We start from the raw sequence: 15,504 nt of genomic DNA, 5'->3' as shown, positions 1-15,504 counted from the left end.
ACTGCTGAGTGGTAGAGGTGTCCCACTGATCAGACATTTATGACCTGTCCTAAGGACAGGCCATCATTGTTAGCCTCTTAAATATGAGTCTATGGAGCTTCGTACTGAGGCTCATAGACTTACATTAGGGATGCAGCTGCCTCTCTGCACAGGAGGTACTGTGTGAGCCAACTAATAGCAGTCACATGGTTCAGAAGGAGACTGGAGCGTGGCTGGAAACGGGAGAAGACGTCAATCAAAGTAGTGCACTTACACATCAGTGCATAGTTATTAAGAGGAATTTTAATGAGGATTCTTCTTTAAGTGAAGTCAGGGAGATCCAGTGCATTTCAATGAATCTTTTCCATTGTTCTGCACGTCTTTACACATTGGAGAAGCGGAGACAAAGCTGTATGGTAAGTGCTGACAATACCCACCTGAGGATCTTCAATGTTAGTATATAGCTGAAAAATGCAATAAAAACGCACATTTTAGTACTGCTGACTGCAAAACATTTCAGAAAACCATGAAAAATCATAAACAGGTGCAATAAACCAGAACAAGTGTGGGTAGTAGTAGTAGTATGCCCTCTTCATCTGTCATCAGATCTGTACCTTATACATATACAGTATTTCCATACACACAATTTTTATAAATATTATTATTTTTTTAGGGCTACATCAAAAATGCAATTTGGCTTTATTCCACACAATACCAAGGTATAACAGAAGCAAAAAAAAAATAGTGTCACCTCTACATGTTACATTATTATATTCAGGGCTTGTCCACCCTTGATTTAACCCTTAGGTTACTGGTTCTAGTATAAAATGGCAATTCTGAGGCAAAAAAACAAGCAAAACAAAAACAAGTTGCAATACTTACTGCCAATACCACCATTCTTAGCTGTACAAAGCAATAAGATCAGAATGATATGTTACTAAATTGTATTACTATACTATATTACTACATTAGAAAGTCATACATGTACAGTATGTTCTAGTAGCCCAGCCAGCATGGCCGGTAACGCTTTAAGTTCTGAAGCCTGGGAAGACATCCATAAGACTCATCTTCCTAATGCGTAAAGAGTGCCCCACCAATGTACAGTATGCACCTGTTGTGATCCAGTAGCACAACTTGTTGCAAAATATCTAGCAAGGGCCCCAACCATGGCACATCTTTACCAGTAATAGTCTGCTCATATGGGCCCCTAGGCTCCAGGGTTCAGGTGCGATTGCCCCTTCTTAGGTGATTGTGTTCTACCAATCGCCATGGAGAGGGCAGAGCTTGTCATATTTCTGATTTGTTTCCTATACTGATATCAATACTTACATACTTTTTCTGTAAGGCATCGTAACACCCCAGCATCCTGCAACAAAAAGTGAAATTTAACAAAAATGCGTGTAGCATTACAGTTACTCAAGTCTGGCCTTATAAGCTTCATGCAGCTGCTAGGGATGAAATTGAGTATTACAAAGAAAGCAAGGCAGTGTTCACATTGCAGAAGTATATAGGCACAGGGTGGGAAACGCCGCGCATCTGTAAAACATAGCCTAATACATGGTCACATTGAGTTTGCCAGAGCAGAATTTGTTGAATGCAGGAGAGCCCCCTATCGCATCCTTTGCTGATATGACGCGCTTGGGGTCTTCCAATGGATCAATCTACGTTAAAAAAACCCCAAAGATTGTCAGCCCCATCTGATGCATTTTAACAGACTATGCAATAGGTATGATAATGTATTAAGCTAAAGGACATCAATTTTGGCCTGGGGCTTTCTCTGCAGGGGCTATGTCTGTCAGGGCCAGGACATGGGCCTTATACAATTAGCACCTGGTACACTGTCTGTCAGGGTCAAATTAAGGACTGGGGGCCTTGTCCACTGAGGCTGTGATAGGGGCCTTGGGGACGGAGGCCTTCTCAACCGAGGACGGGTCAGAGGCCCTGTCTGCTTGGGTCAGGAGACTTGCATGTGGAAGCCATGAGTCGTTTATAAATCGCCTACTCCCTGCTGCAAATGATGGTAGCCACCAAAAGTCTCTGAATGACCCTCACTGGGGGTAAAATGATGGTTTTCAGCAGCCAAAACCTTGTCCACCCAGGGATTTCAATGGCTGGCAGCAGGTATGCGGGGTTTCAGCTGCATTCATTTCATCTTAAATGTGTGTTACCTATTTAATAGGAGACCTTTTGAGATCCAAAAGAACTGGATCTTCTTGGTGAGAAGAACCAAGTGATCCAGATCACCAAAAAGAGCTGGATTGCCCATCACTAGTGTGTGGGGACTGGGCAGGGGCCTTGTCTGTGAGAGTCTGGACGTCGGTCTTGTCTGTGAGGGTCGGGACAGAGGCCTTGTCTGTGAGCGTCGGAACGGGGACCTTGTCTGTGAAGGTCAGAAAAGGCCCTTGTCTGTGAGGGTCGGGATGGGGGCATTGCGGGTGAGGGTCGAGATGGGGACCTTGTCTGTGAGGGTTAGGACAGAGGTCTTGTCTTTGAGGGTCGGGATGAGGGCCTTGTCGGTGAGGGTCGGGGCGGGGACATTGTCTGTGAGGGTCAGAACAGGCACTTGTATGTGAGGGTCAGGACAGAGGCCTTGTCTGTGAGGGTCAGGACAGAGGCCTTATCTGTGAGGGTTAGGACAGAGGCCTTGTCTGTGAGGGTTGGGACAGAGGCCTTGTTTGTGCGGGTAGGGACAGGGACCTTGTCTGTGAGGGTCAGAACAGGCCCTTGTCTGTGAGGGTCGGGACAGGGTTTTGTATGTGAGGGTCAGAACAAGGGCCTTGCCTGTGAGGTTCGGGAATTTTTTAGGTGCATATTAAGCAATGTCTTTCTGTCAAGTTCATCTTTGGCTTGTCTTGTCTGAATGGTTCATTCATTAAATGAAGTTGCAAAAGATGACAAAATTGATATTTAGTGCATTAATTAAGAAAGTAAGACCCATTCTGACCCGAAATGTTAAAAACATGTTCTTTTCTTTACCAGGCATCACGGAGACTGGTATTATTTTAATGTTGATTTCTGGAGAGCAATTTTCAATTAAAAAGACTGACTCTAAAAATATCATCAAAATAATTCTATATATGTAGGGTTCCAAGATTTTTTTTAAATCTATTTTATTAGGTGTTTACTACATCTATTAGGGGGAAAATATTGAATAAAATGAAAACCACTATGTTTTTGTTTGCTTTTAAGTTCTGAAATCCTGTTTCTTGTGTATCTCACCATTTCACAAGCTGAGTGGAGCCAGGGCAGCTTTTATCTTCCCTCAAGATCTTCACACATATGTCTGGAAGAGCAGAAGAAAAATCATCAGAGAGGACTTCCACACTGCAAAATCAGGTAATATACAGGGTGGGCTATTTATATGGATACACCTAAAAAAATGGGAATGGTTGGTGATATCAACTTCCTGTTTGTGGCACATTAGTATATGGGAGGGAGAAAACTTTTCAAGATGGGTGGTGACCATGGCGGCCATTTTGGATCTGACACCCATAATGTGGTGGTGCACCATCTTGGGTGTCAGGTCCGAGCATTCCTACATGAACAGTTTCCTGGAAAGTGGATTGGTCGTCGTGGGCCAGTTGAATGGCCACCAAGGTCTCCCGATCTGACCCCCTTAGACTTTTATCTTTGGGGTCATCTGAAGGCAATTGCCTATGCTGTGAAGATACGAGATGTGCAGCATCTGAAACAACGGATACTGGAAGCCTGTGCTCGCATTTCTTCTGTGTTGTTGCTATCAGTGTGTCAAGAGTGGGAGAAGAGGGTTGCATTGACAATCCAACACAATGGGCAGCACTTTGAACACATTTTATAAGTGGTCAGAAACTTGTAAATAACTCATGAAAGAATAAAGTTACGTTAAAACCAAGAGCACCATTGTTTTTCTTGTGAAATTCTCAATAAGTTTGATGTGTCACATGACCTTCTTCCCATTGAAAAAAATAAAGTTGGATCCAAAATGGCCGACTTCAAAATGGCTGCCGTGGTCACCACCCATCTTGAAAAGTTTCCCCCCTCCCATATACTAATGTACCACAAACAGGAAGTTGATATCACCAACCATTCCCATTTTATTTAGGTGTATCCATATAAATGGCCCACCCTGTATACCCATTTTAAGGGATCTTACCTTCAAGGTATCTTGTCCCATATGCATATTCAGGGAATAAGCCCCTCAGGTAGGTGATACATGACACGGAGACAGCAAGCAACCTCTTCACAAGAACCATGGACTGCTGCTCTGTAGCGACGCGGTTTGGTAATGTCACTGTACTCTGAAGACAAAAGATGAAGATGACTTTGTGCAGCTAGAATAATTTTACAGAGGTAGATGTGAGAGGGTATGGGTTGAACTCAATGGACTTGTCTACCTTCAACCTTAAAAACTATGATTTCCCGTTATAAATAATTATGTGACAGCCCATATAAGCTATGGGATAGATTACAGTTACAGAAACAAAAGGTTATGAAGACACCAGTACATGTGGCAGGAAAATGTGACTTACCACAGAGCTTCGCTGCATCTGAGCAGTCGCCATCGTCAATTATTGTCCACAACCTGAAATGAAACCCAGATTATTAGAGCTGCTGGCAATTTACAGACCCAAATACTACATTAGAGCTTGTACACACGTTGCAGATTTGGTGCGTTTTTGCCATGCAGATTTGCTAGCAAAACCTAAAGCAATCCAGATGCCAGCAATGTGAATGAGAAACCTGACATGTCATGCAAACATTGAGTATTTTTGACTTGCATATTTGATGAAGAAAATAATCTGCAGGATGTCAATTCTCTGTGCCTTTTTGACAGCGTTTTTAAGCATTGACCTCACTCAAATCAATAAAAAAAAATGCAGGACAAAAACGCGTAACAAAAACACTTTTTTGCAGCTGCGTTTTTCCCGCCAAGAGATGCAGAAATGGTGCAGAAATTTCTGCATCCCTTTATTCAATGTGCGCATATAGCATTAAAATCTCATTCAGACGTCTGTGAAACACAGTCCAAGCACAGACCGACCTTTTGGTCCCCCAACCTGAAATTGATAGGCTCATAGGCATAGATGAGGCTGATGAGTTTGGGTTGGGAGAACTGTGACCAGTTTGTAAATCACGGTCCGGTCAAGGTTGTGCTCACAAGTCAGCGGAGGAACTTATGAAATCTCCAGATTTACACCATAGATTTTACTGTGAAGATTCACAATGAACCACGAAAAATTGTCAGCAAATCCAGCACAACTGTGAAGAAAAACAGCATTTCTCAGGGGCTTCATTGAGAACATTGAGAAACACAGGAACCATGGGTGTATGCTGCTGCCAACCATGGCTCCTGTATACCGCAATGAAGAAAGGGATGTTATGCCTTTTTCACATGTTGCGTTTTTTATCTCATGTTTTTTAAAATGCGGACAGAGCAATATTATCGGGTTTCCGGAAAATCCTTCAGAAACTCATCATCTGAACACAGCCATCACAAATCTATGATGTGCCTGGCTCTATATGAAAGTACAGGACATGTTTTACAATTCAGCATAGTATAATGCACATGCAATGCATACATGTCAACTCTCCAGGAAAAATGAGAGAAAACTTTGGGAAGAGGGTACAAAGTCCCAAGAAAGCAGGGAATCCGATATTGTTTTCTTTGCCCAGGTACCAAAAACCCATTCAATGGACATAGATGGGGCCTGGCAAGTTGGAAAGAGCATGGTCATAAAAATAAATATTTTCTGACGCATTTCACGCTGCCAAATAGAAATTGAAAATACTGTATTATGAAGGTTGTTCATGCAAATTTACAGATGGGAAATCCACAACGGACCTCAATTACAACGAATCTAATTACTGTCCTGCAAAATTTTATATCAAGCCCAAATTGACCCACTGGGCCGATTTTTCTTTTCACCCTTTTAGGATTTGTTGTGAAAAGTTCTCTGAGGGAAAAATCAATTCTTCATTCCAATATTGTAATTGCAAATGAAAGTTGAGAAAATCGGCAATGTTCTCACCTAACGATAATGTAGCGTATTCATCTGCTTGAAAGCCAACGCGTTTTCCAGTGTGCGAGATTTTAACAAAATGTTAAAAAAATTATCACAATGTAAAAAAAAAAGAGCTGTGGGTTTAGATCATGGATGTGGGTGAGATTCAAGGGGTGAAATATCTGGTTTCTTCTCAATGATATCCAATATCACCGCAGAATCTCCGCATTAAAAACGTTCCTGTAGGAAGGTGTTTTGGCTAAATGCACCGATTGCAGATTTCATTCAGATTTTCTGCAGCATGCATGTATAATTTCCAAGGCTGATGTGTCACAATGGCAGCTGGTGGCCTTTCCGAAGGGCTTGCCGCCATCTTGGTGATCATTATTTTGACTATTAAATTTACTGCAATTGTGGTACGTGGTATATGGTTCAACCAATTACTTGTACTGTATACTTATTTTTTATTAGGGAGACAAAAAAAGTTACATTTAATAAATAAACCAAAAAAGCTCCATCAACAGAAAAATAAAAAAGTTATGGCTCTCGGAAAATGGTGACACAAAAATTTTACATATTTTTTACAAATGTGTTTTAATTCTTACAATATATATAAAAATGTATAAATTAGGTATCGGCGTAATCATAACGTCCTGGATAATCATGTTTCTAGGCAATGAGCGGGTAAAAAAATAAATAAAAAATTGTGGGTTTGTGCTTTTTTCACCATTATACCACAAGTCGAATTTTCTTACCATTTCTCAGTTCATTATATGGTAAAATTAATGTTGTCATTCAACGTCCAGGAAAAAAAGAGACTTACAAGGACGGAAAAAAGGCTCTTGGGAAAACAGGGATCAAAAACGAAAGTGCAAGACAGAATAATCGCCGGGCAGTGGTTAGAATTTTTGCAACTGATGCACATCCCTCACAAGTGTTTCAAACAATATGGCGGCTGGTGCGCACTGCGACACTTTAGTGACACTTTAGTGCTACGATTGTGTCCTTCAAATGGGTCCAAGAGGGGCTTCCTTCAGCAGATGCAATGGAGCCCCTTATTTTTCCTCATGCTTGTATTCATGGTAATAACAACGTAAATTATTACTTGTAAAGAAAAAAAAACACTTTGAAAATCACTTTTATTTCTAGTGTATTCAGTGTAAAATAATCTGTCCACCTCAGAAACAGGCAGCTGACTCTTCCTAGAGTATAGAACTCCAGTCAGGGAGGTCCTATGCACGGCGATGGCGCAGTTTACACTCTACTTAACTGGATTCAAAATGGCGACAGAAAGAGGCTGTGTGTGAGGGGAGCGTCGTTGTCAGCAAAGACGGGTGACGTCAGGTGACGCAGCTTCTTACAAGACGAAGCGGACCAGCCACAGAGCAGGTCACGTGACGCCGCACGTCTTCTCACAAAGCAGGAAGCCGAAGTCGCGCCGCAGAGCAGGTCACGTGACGCCGCTGCTTCTTCTCACAAGGCGGGAAGCAGAGGTTGCCACAGTAGTGCTGTGAGACCGCGCCACAGAGCAGCTCACGTGATGCTGGTTCTCACAAGGCGGGTAAACAGCTGCTGCTATGAGGCAAGGTCACGTGGTGCTGGCTGTGTTGTAGTGTAGCTCGCAAGATGGAGTCCTGTCAGAGTGGAAATAGTTGTTTTTTTTCCTTTTCGGCTGTAACATACATATATCGTTTGATCTTTAAGTATTGCTGATAAAACTTTACGTTTGATCTTTAATTAAGCATTGCTGATAAAATTTTAAGCCAGACTGGAGTGGAAGTAGCTTGTCTTGGAAGCATCTTTGTTGTAAATAATAATAAAAAATCTGGATATAATTTATACACATATACAGCACCCATAGTAAATTATATGACTTTTTTTCAGGAAAGCGCACAAAGATTGTAACGCTTCATAGTAAAAGGAGAACACTGATGAGGACACCACTTTATCTTAATGCAGCCTTTTTACACAATGCTCTCCACACCACACCTCAGACACGCACCAGAATGAATGAGCACCAAATGTCCCCAAACCATCTTTCTGAAGGCCATTTAACACTCTTTACCCTCAGTGATTGGTCTGAATCCCCCTGAAAATAAAGAGATTCAGACAGGATTTCACCCCGATTGGTTGCTAGATGGAGGTGCCGAATTTGACTATAGTGGGTTGTCCCAAGATTTTTATTTATGTCCCTGTCAGGCAAGTTACTGGAAAAAAGGAAGAATTGGTAGATTTCTTGTGATGGGCCCCATTCACACTGCATTTTGACCCTCGCATTGGCTGCTCCATCCAAATACCCCCCAAAAGGTTTCAGACTTGACCTCTGACACAGTCATAAAGTGCAGTGACACAAATGGACTCCGCTTGTACTTTTTTTCTGACAGTGTGCATCTTTCAAACAGACATAAGTAGCGGCGTAACTTGAATCTTGTGGGTCTCGAGCTGCAACCTTCAACTATCCTAACTTGGGCTCCTAACTATCATGGGTCTTTAATAGTATGGCACCTTTTGGGGTTCCCTAAGACTTCAGGGCCCATGGGCGACTGCACTAGTTACACCCCAAAAAGGTACAAATAAAGTTTGTGTCTCTTCCCTCTACGGTTATGATGGGGTTTCCAAAAAAGGAATTTAGACAGGACACCCTTGTGCGTGTCAAAATTCAGTGGGAATTGGGCCGAAAAGGTTTAGTCCCTGTGTACGCATATTGTGGAAACCTGCCAGTCAACTGCAGCGGGGCAGGGAATAGCCAGCCAGGAGCCGCGCTGGTCTAGTCCAATCTCTCCCTATCGGTCTATAGTTCCCAGATGTCTTTTCAAAATATGTTTCCACTGGCAGGTTTCCTTTAAATATATGTAGGAAACAGACAAGCTAAACTTGTGACCTTATAAAGAGACTTTATTATTATACATTTTTATAGCGCCATTTATTCCATGGCGCTTTACATGTGAAAAGGGGGCAAATATAGACAATTCAATTCAACATGAGCAAAAAACAAGGTACACAGGTACATAAGGAGGGAGGACTCTGCCCGCGAGGGCTCACAGCAGGGGATGGGTGAGGATATACTAGGAGAGGATAGAGCTGGTTGTGCGGCGGTTCAGTAGGTTGCGGATCACTGTAGGCTTGTCGGAAGAGGTGAGTCTTCAGGTTCTTTTTGAAGGTTTCTATGGTAGTTGAGAGTCTGATGTGTTGTGGTAGAGAGTTCCAGAGTATGGGGGAAGCACGGGAGAAGTCATGGATGCGGTTGTGGGAAGAAGAGATGAGAGGGGAGTAGATAAGGAGATCTTGAGAGGATCGGAGGTTGCGTGTAGGTGAGTACTGGGAGACCATGTCACAGATGTATGGAGGAGACAGATTGTGGATGGCTTTGTATGTCATTGTAAGGGTTTTGAACTGGAGTCTCTGGGCGATAGGAAGCCAGTGATGGGTGGGGAATAGCGCGGAGACAGGTAGATTAGTTGGGCAGCAGAGTGTAGGATGGATTGGAGTGGTGCCAGAGTGCTAGAGGGGAGGCCAGAGAGTAGGAGATTTTAGTAGTCAAGGCGGGAGATAAGGGCATGCACTAGTGTTTTTGTGGTGTCGCGGACAAGAAATGCGCGGATCCGGGAGATATTTTTGAGTTTGAGACGGCAGGAGGAGGCAATGGCTTGGATATGTGGCTTGAAAGAGAGGGCAGAGTGAGGAGGTGATGTGGGGGAGGAAGACACTGAATGTTCGGTCTGTCAGATATGAAGAGATCCAGGATAGGGCCAAGTCTGTGATGCCAAGAGATGAGATGATCTGTAGCAGAAGGGAGTGGTCCACAGTGTCAAAGGCAGAAGACAGGTCCAGGAGAAGGAGGACAGAGTAGTGTCGCTTGCACTTGGCAGTTAGTAGGTCATTGGTGACTTTAGTTAGGGCAGTTTCAGTTGAGTGATGGGGTCGGAAGCCAGATTGTAACCAGTCAAAGAGGGAGCAGGAGGAGAGGTGGGAGGACAGTTCGAGATGGACATGTTCCAGTAATTTTGAGGCATAAGGGAGAAGAGATATCGGGCAATAGCTAGACACAGAGGATGGGTCGAGGGAGGGCTTTTTGAGGATGGGTGTGATCTTGGCATGTTTGAAGGATGAGGGGAAGACACCTGTTTTTGAGTGAGAGGTTGAAGAGGTGTGTTAGGGTTGGGATGAAGACCGTGGCAAGGTTAGGGATGAGGTGGGACAGGAGCTGGTCAAGCGTGCAAGTTGTGAGGTGTGATCTTGACAGGAGGGTGGAGAGCTGATCTTCTGCCATGGTGGAGAAGCTGGTTTTGGAGAAACAGGGTTGAGCAGCTAAGAGGGGCATTGGGGGCTGTGGGCCAAAGCTTTCTCTGATCGTATCGATCTTCTGTTTAAAGAAAGAGGCAAAGTCTTTAGCAGAAATGAGAGGGGAGGGAAGGGGTGCGGAGGGACGGAGTAGAGAATTCAAAGTGCTGAAAAGCTGTTTAGGGTTGTGAGAGGGAGGATATGAGAGATGAGAAGCAAGTTTGTTTTGCAGCAGTGAGCATGGACTTGAACTTTGGCAAGGGACTGCTTGTATGCAGTGAAGTGGTCGGCAGAGCGGGATCGCTTCCATCTCTGCTCAGCTATCCTGGAAGCCCGTCTCAGTTCTTTGGTCAGGCTGGTCAGCCAGGGCTGCCTGTTGAGTGTATGAGTTTTGCTATGCATGAGCGGGGCGGCCGAATCGAGTGTTGCTGTTATTGTGGTGTTATAAAAAGTGGCAGCAGCATATGTGACATGAAGGGAGGCTATGTCTGTAAGAGGGAGAAGGGACTCAGAGTGATTGTAAATTGAGGTGTTTGAGATTTCTGCGAGGGTAAGTGAGTTTGTGGAGTGGGGGTTGCACACTAGGAGAGGAGAGGGAAGAGAATGTCAGTAGGTTGTGGTCAGACAGGGGGTGGGGTGAGTTAGTGAGATTAGTAAGGGAGCAGAGGCGAGTGAAGATGAGGTCCAGCCTGTGGCCATCTTTGTGAGTGGCCTCAGGACCATTGAGTGAGGCCAAAGGAGGCAGTCAGTGATAAAAGTTTAGAGGCAGCTGAGGTGGAAGTGTCAATGGGGATGTTGAAGTCACCCATGATGATAATGGGGATGTCAGCAGAGAGGAAATGAAGTAGCCAGGTGGTCGAGAAAGGTGGAGATGCCTATTTCTTGGGGGCAACAGATGACAGCCAGCTGGAGGTTGGAGAGGGAATAGATGCGGACGGAGTGCACCTCAAACGAGGGAAAAGTAGTGGAGGGTGGTAGCGAGATTGGAGTAAAGGAGCAGGTGTCGGACAGGAGCAAGCCAACTCCACCACGTTTGTTGCTGGGGCGAGGGGTGTGAGAGAGGTGGCATCCACCATCGGAAAGCGCGGCTGGAGAGGCTGAGTCAGAGGGGGTGAGCCAGGTTTCAGTGATGCCAAGGAAGGAGAGTTTGTTGGTAATGAAGAAGTCATGGATAAATGGCAGTTTGTTGCAGACAGAGCGTGCGTTCCATAGTACTCCAGGTAGGGGAACCGGGGGGAATGGGGGCTGGATGAATGTGTATGAGGTTATAATAGTTGGGAAAATGTGCAGAGGATTGTGGCAGGGGGTTAGAAATGAGTGGGGATGTGTTGAGGGGGGCCGGGATTTGGGGATACATCACCAGAGATGAGGAGTAGCAGACAGCGTTAGAAGGTGGGAGCAGGATAGGACATGATGCGGCTGTATGTGTCTTGAGAAAGAGGATTGTATGTGGAGGAACAGTTCTGAGGAGAAGGTGACATGGCTGGGGAGTATGGAGGGAGAAATGAGTAGCTCTTTACTAGGTGGAGGGATTGCAGGAGATTGTAAGAAGGAAAGTTGTATGGGGGTGAGAGAAAAGAAACCAAAACTTTGTAGTGGTTTGGTATTCTGTTTCCTTCCAGTTAATTCCAGTCCAATTCAGTCTAATGCAAAGTAATTAAAAGTATGTAATTGGAAAGATGGAACTTGAAAGATGCATGGATCAGACTACGTCAGGATCAGACTCCTGGATCTGAATATATGTGCCAGTAAGAAGATTTGACTTTTATTTTTGCTGTGCACATGAACTGTCTGCAGTATGTGAATATGTAGAATTATTATTCTACTTATCTATTCCTTCTTAAATGCTGGGTTCCCCTAATTAAACAGCAAAAAAAAAAAATCAATGTCAAAACACCAATGGCATCATTCCACTGATGTTGCACCGTGTTTCCTGGGACTGGCGTGACATCGTTATGTGTTAGAGCAGTCATAACGCCAACTTTCAGTTTACGGCTGCTGAGTGTAAGGAATGTACAGCTTGTGATTTCCAAGTTGAGACCGAGCTGCTGTACATCACACTCCCTTGTAGGCTGCAGGCCTCCGCTGCCTCCAGGCAGGGGCAGGGAGACCAGGCAGCTGCCTAGGGCCCCTGCTCCTCCAGGGGCCCCCAGCCAGTGGCGTGCCACTAATAGTGGCACACCATGCGGCCGCTATGGGGCTCGTGAGTAAGCGGGGCCTGGCGCAACCCCCCCTGTACATTCAACTTATCAGCATCATAGATGCCGATACAGTTGAAAGCAGTGATGGAAGAGAGAGTGTCATATGAAGCTCCTCCCATCACTCCCCCTCTGTCTCTGACTCAGCGTGTGCCAGCAGTGGAGCTGATGAGATGCTGAGACACTGCAGCACTGCATCTGGCTGCTGCACTATATCATGTGTGGGGGGACTGCACTATACTGTGTGTGTGGAGGCTGCATTATACTGTAAGTGGGGGCTGTATTTTACTGTGTGTGGGGTGAGTGTACTATACTGTGGATGTGGGAAGCTGCACTATACTGTGTGGGGGGACTGCACTATACTGTGTGTGGGGGGCTGCATTATACTGTGTGTATGGAGTTCTGCATTATACTGTGTGTGGGGGTCTGCATTATACGTATGGAGTGCTGCATTATACTGTGTGTGGGGGTCTGCATTATACTTTGTGGGGCTGCATTATACTGTGTGAGGAGGGACTGCACTATACTGGTATGTGAAGGGGTTGCATTATACTGTGTGTGGGGGCTGCACTATACTGGGTGTGGGGAGATGCACTATACTGTGTGTGTGGGGTGGGGCTGCATTATACTGTGTGAGGGACTGCACTATACTATTTATGTAGGGAGGCTGCATTATACTGTGTGTGGAGGGACTGCACTATACTGTGTATGTGGGGGGGTTGCATTATACAATGAGGGGGGCTGCATTATACTGTGTGTGGGCTGCACTATACTGTGTGTGTGGGGGGCTGCATTATACTGTGGGGGGTTGCATTATACTGTGTGTGTGTGAGGGGCCTGCACTGTACTCTATGTGTTTGTGTGTGTGTGGGGGGTGATTTATACTGTGTGTTTGGGAGGCTGCATTACACTGTGTGTGTGGGGACTGCATTATACTGTGTGTGGGGGGTTGCACCCTACTGTGTGTGGGGGCTGCACTATACTGTGTGTGGGGGGACTGCACTATACTGTGTGTGGGGGGCTGCATTATACTGTGTGGGGGACTGTGCTATACTGTGTATGTGGGGTGCTGCATTATACTGTGTCGGCTGCACAATACTGTGTGGGGGGATTGCAGAATACTGTGTGTGTGGGGGGCTACATATTCTGTGAGGGGGGCTGCATTATACTGTGTAGGGGGGCTGCACTGTACTGTGTGTGTGGGGAGGCTGATTTATACTGTGTTTGGGGGGCTGCATTACACTGTGTGTGGTGCAGCATTATACTCTGAGGGAGCTACTTTATTTTCTGGGGGGGTGGGCTGCATTATTTATAGCAAGAAAAGGAAAATCCAGCTTCCAAAAAAAATCCAAATTTATTGTGAATAAAACATGAAGTCCAGTAGGATGAATTCACATGATAATGAGTAACGTTACGTAAGGTTACGCGTTTCGAACAATAGCTTGTTCTTTCTCAAAGCCAAAGTCTGAGGGGCTGCTTTATTCTCTGGGGGTGGGCTGCATTATACTGTGTGGGGGGACTGCGCTGTACTCTATGTGGGGAGGATGCATTATACTGTATGGGGGGATTGCCCTATACTGTGTATGTGGGGGCCGCTATATACTGTGTGTGTGGGCTTCACAATACTGTGTGTGGGTGGACTGCACTGTACTGTGCGTGTGGGGCTGCATTATACTGAGGGGGCTGCATTATACTGTGTGTGGGGGCTGCACTGTACTGTGTGTATTTGTGGGGGTCTGAATTATACTGTGTGTTTGGGGGGCTGCATTACACTGTGTGTGGTGCTGCATTAAACTCTGAGAGTGCTGCATTATATTCTGAGGGGGCTGTATTATACTTGGGGGGCTGTATTATACTCTGAGGGGGCTGCATTATAAACTGAGGGGGCTGCATCATACTCTGAGGGAGCTGCATTATGCTCTGTGAGGGGACTACATTATACTCTATGAGGGGGCTGCAGTATACTCTGAGGGGGGCTGCAGTATACTTTATTAGGGGGGCTGCATTATACCCTATGAGGGGGGCTGAATTATACTCTATCAAGGACCATTGGGAGTGCAGTCTACTATGTGTACTATTTGGGACCTGCATTATACTGTATGGAGGACTATCTGTCCCCATCATTCTTCCACAGCTGGAGTAAATAGGCCAGGAAACAAGCATCGAACGACTTCAATATTGTCGATTGCGCTCATTTAGCGGCCTGAAGTCAATGCATGTAAATGCAACAGAAATGTTTCTGTGTGATGGTCCAATATGTGAGCATTTGTGGCCCCGCTTTAAACTTTTGCCCAGGATCCCACTTTGCCTAACACTGGCCCTGTTTCCAGGCTTCCGTCCTCAGGAGCTGCTGCACACAATACATGGGACACCAGGTTCTTTGCAGCAGGTAAATGTTTACTAAACAGTCCAAGTTCATCAGGTGGGTACAGGTGGGATACAGCACAGCAATTCACATCTCCTTCCTCCTCTTCTGTTCTGCCACCCATTTGTCCTGCACTGCCCCGAAGTCCGCTAACTCCACCAGCCTCAGGGATTCGTTGTCCACTCCGACAGTGCACACGGGACTGGCCACTTGCCCCCCATGTAACCTCGTGATGTCGGAAGACCAGGCCAGATCCAGGGTACATGTCCCAAGCCCTAGGCTCCAGACCTTGGAATGTCCATCAGGCATCTCCATTTGGCCACTCACGGCCCTGATCCTTTGGCTCATGCTGCCCCCAGCAACCCACCACCCCACCTGAACTTTATCTCTCTCCACACTTCACTGGCTTACACTGAACTCCCTCTAACCAGGAATTCCCACTCCCATCTTATCAGCCATAGTGCCCTTCCACTGGGCTAATCTTAACCTTAACCATTTCCTATCTAACAGGGTAACCTATATTATGCTATATTCTATGCTGTCCTAAGCTTACCCTTATGCTATATTCACATTATGCATTAGCACTTTTTATCTTGTACATCACCATAATACAATATATCACTTTACATTAGACACACGTTACTTTCACATATAAAACCGCACAACGGTTTTCACATAGTGTGTTTGTGGTCTTCAGGAG

The 15,504-nt window shown here is 45.3% G+C and overlaps 1 protein-coding gene across 7 annotated transcripts in view; it reads right to left on the bottom strand.

Moving 5' to 3' along the window:
• HORMAD1 (HORMA domain containing 1) overlaps positions 1-7,442 on the bottom strand; it is an 85,078-nt gene extending 77,636 nt beyond the window's left edge. Inside the window, exons 1-7 of one of the 7 annotated variants that reach the window (XM_077257727.1) lie at positions 7,233-7,442; positions 4,488-4,543; positions 4,112-4,256; positions 3,199-3,262; positions 1,309-1,345; positions 862-882; positions 417-443 (exon numbers count right to left, since the gene is read on the bottom strand). In XM_077257727.1, the coding sequence (XP_077113842.1) occupies positions 417-443; positions 862-882; positions 1,309-1,345; positions 3,199-3,262; positions 4,112-4,256; positions 4,488-4,520 (327 nt within the window). In that variant the 5' untranslated portion in view covers positions 4,521-4,543; positions 7,233-7,442. The other 6 variants (XM_077257720.1, XM_077257695.1, XM_077257687.1 and 3 more) reach the window with 6 other exon arrangements.
• Between the last annotated feature and the right edge of the window lie 8,062 nt (positions 7,443-15,504).

Source organism: Ranitomeya variabilis, chromosome 1 (genome assembly GCF_051348905.1).
Source record: "Ranitomeya variabilis isolate aRanVar5 chromosome 1, aRanVar5.hap1, whole genome shotgun sequence".
NCBI classification, from domain to species: Eukaryota; Metazoa; Chordata; class Amphibia; order Anura; family Dendrobatidae; genus Ranitomeya; species Ranitomeya variabilis.
This window is presented reverse-complemented; position numbering and strand designations above follow the sequence as displayed.